Genomic DNA, 2,500 nt, shown 5'->3' with positions numbered 1-2,500 from the left:
GGGGCACGGGACAGAGGCACAGTGGGAGGTTAAAGCCCTCAGAGACAAAACGGAGGATTTACCTGAAAGGCGTCTCGTCGATGTTCGTGTAGAAGTAGTCGTTGACGAGGTAGAGAGGTCGTTTCTGTTGGAGCACAAGAAGAACCACTGTCAATATATCCATAAATATAAATATAAATATATACACGTACTGCTCTGTTTCTGTGACCTTTATTCCAAGAAGAAGAAGAAGAAGACGACTTCCTGGTTGATCTTTGTGTGATTGGCAGCCGACTGTGTGAACTGAACTTAAAGTGTAATTCCTGCAGATTTGCATCCCGTTGTCTTTTTCAGCATGGATTTACATCGAAAACGCAAAACAGTCATTTTAACAGATTAACAGAGAAGATCTTGAGAGTCGCTAACAGCTGGTCGTGGCTGGGACACGTGGGCGGTGCGCTGACGCATCCAAAACGTCATTTTCTAACCACTAGCGCTCAAAATAGCCCCAAACCTCTGCAGTAGCATGGTTAGGGTCCCTGCACATGAAACACGTGAAGCCTGAGCAGCCGGCTGCGTCCACGTTGAGAGACCTCCATAAGAGTGGATTACCAAGTGCACTGGAGTTCAGTTCAAGGAGGAAATGATTGAAACACGCCGGCGTTATTCCCCTTTAACTCGGGTCTGTTACACAAGTCACTTCTTTACTGTTGTATCCCATTAAGTCAACAAGCTAACATGCTAATGCTAGCCTCTGCTGGCTCATTGAGCTGCTGTGATGTGTCAGAGGTGACAGTGATTATTGTCAGCTCACACAAATCAGCTGAAGACCAACCAGGAAGTCTTCTTCTTCTTCTACTACTTAAATAATACTAAAGTAATGCTGCCACCTGCTGAGCTGAAGGGGAACTACAGGAGTTTCCTGATGCCTTTCAACACACGCTGATGATGGAGTGAAACTAAACTACCGTATTTTGTTGCTTCTGTCATATTAATATTTATTAATAACGCCCTTTACTGATTTTTAATGTGTTGTTGCTTTAATTCTGCAGTTTTACTTTATCACACAGAGGTTTCTTTCCTTCTCTTTTGATATTTTTTTGCCATCTCTTATCTTTTATTTCATTAACCCTGTTTGGGTGTAACGTTCAGGGATCCTGGAGCTGATTGGCCGTAATATTTGTTCAAAAAAGTTGGAATATTTTGTGATAAAAAGTCGGAAGACTGTGACAAAAAAAGGCGTAAAATCAAGTGAAACAGAAGTCACAGTGGTGCAGTTACTCTGCTCTTCACATGTCCAGGATGTGTTGATGTAAAGGAAAACTTCCACCTCAAAATGACCGTTTGAGTTTCATTCACGGTGAACGGGGAATAAAAAAACAGAGAAATGTCGTGGAGAAGTTTTAAAATATGGATCTTTAACGCGTCAAAGCATTGAGACTTTTCCCCGTGTTTGAGTCTCCGTGCACCGAGGAGGAACGGGACAAAGTGTTCCTCGTGAATTCGAGGCAACACTCGGAAAAATGGGCATTTTTTTGAGGGTGAAGTTTCCTTAAAAGGCTCCTGAAAGTCACATCACGTCAAAGACTTTGACTTGAATCTGCAGATAATCTGAGGGGGTAATGTTCAGGGATCCTGGAGCTGATCGGCCGCAATATGTGTTGAAAAATGTTGGAAGACTGTGACAAAAGAGGCTTAAAATGAAGTCACTCTTGCAGTGACTCTGCTCTTTACATGTCCAGGATGTCGTGTCCCCTCGTTTACGTGACAGTGATCAGAAACAAAAGAATCTGCAGGTGATCGTGTCTGTGTCCCGTGAGCTGATCGCTTCCTCACCCCTTTGTCCACGGACGCCCGGACGCTCAGCCTGCTGCGGCCCGTCTCTCCCTTCACCATCGCCGTTCTCAGCTGCAACAACGAGTTCAACACAAAGTCACATGAGCTTCGTTTCCTCTCAGACTTTAAAGGAACACGTGAAGCGTTTGAATCCCCCAGTTACCGTCTCGTCGGTGTCCTCCCACTCCACCTCGGCCAGATCCACGCTGTTGTAGTTTGGCTTCGGCTTCAGTTTCTTTCCATCTTTATACTAAAGGACAGAGGACGTGAACTACTGTTTAACACCTTCTCCCCTTAATGGACCCTTCAGGACAATGAGGGCGCACTCCCACTGTCCCTCCGTACCGCACCCGAGCACGTTCCACGGCTAAAGTCTGGTTCCTTTGACCAGTGTGAGTGCAACCGTACCACGTCTAGGAGCGGCACGCTTGCCGTCCACGGCCCGTTTGGGAGAGGTGGGTTTTTGTAAAGCATGTTTGCACGTGTACGAGCATGAGCGTGCGCACGTGTACGAGCACGAGGCCTACGGCGGCTCTGAGGTCATTTCCTGTGCGCCTGTTGGGACGTAGAAAAAAGAAGGAGGGGCCATGCGCGGACATTTCAAACAATGGCGGGGAAAGGTTCACGTTGGTGTGATGCGGAGGTGGAGTGTTTACTGCAGATTTGGTCGATGAAAAGATTCAAA

General features: G+C 46.4%; 1 protein-coding gene across 1 annotated transcript in view; it reads right to left on the bottom strand.

Moving 5' to 3' along the window:
- Positions 1 to 2,500, bottom strand: part of LOC310949033 (voltage-dependent calcium channel subunit alpha-2/delta-4-like) — a gene marked incomplete at its 5' end in the record, with an annotated part of 105,349 nt that overhangs the window by 47,392 nt on the left and 55,457 nt on the right. Inside the window, 3 exons of the mRNA XM_083916364.1 lie at positions 63 to 124; positions 1,816 to 1,887; positions 1,979 to 2,065. Coding sequence (XP_083772490.1) covers positions 63 to 124; positions 1,816 to 1,887; positions 1,979 to 2,065 — 221 coding nt within the window. The remainder of the gene's footprint in view (positions 1 to 62; positions 125 to 1,815; positions 1,888 to 1,978; positions 2,066 to 2,500) is intronic.

This window comes from Echiichthys vipera, assembly GCF_963691815.1.
Source record: "Echiichthys vipera genome assembly, chromosome: 7".
In the NCBI taxonomy this organism is placed as follows: Eukaryota; Metazoa; Chordata; class Actinopteri; order Perciformes; family Trachinidae; genus Echiichthys; species Echiichthys vipera.
Note: the sequence above shows the minus strand (reverse complement) of the source record. Positions and strands in the feature narration are given on the sequence as shown.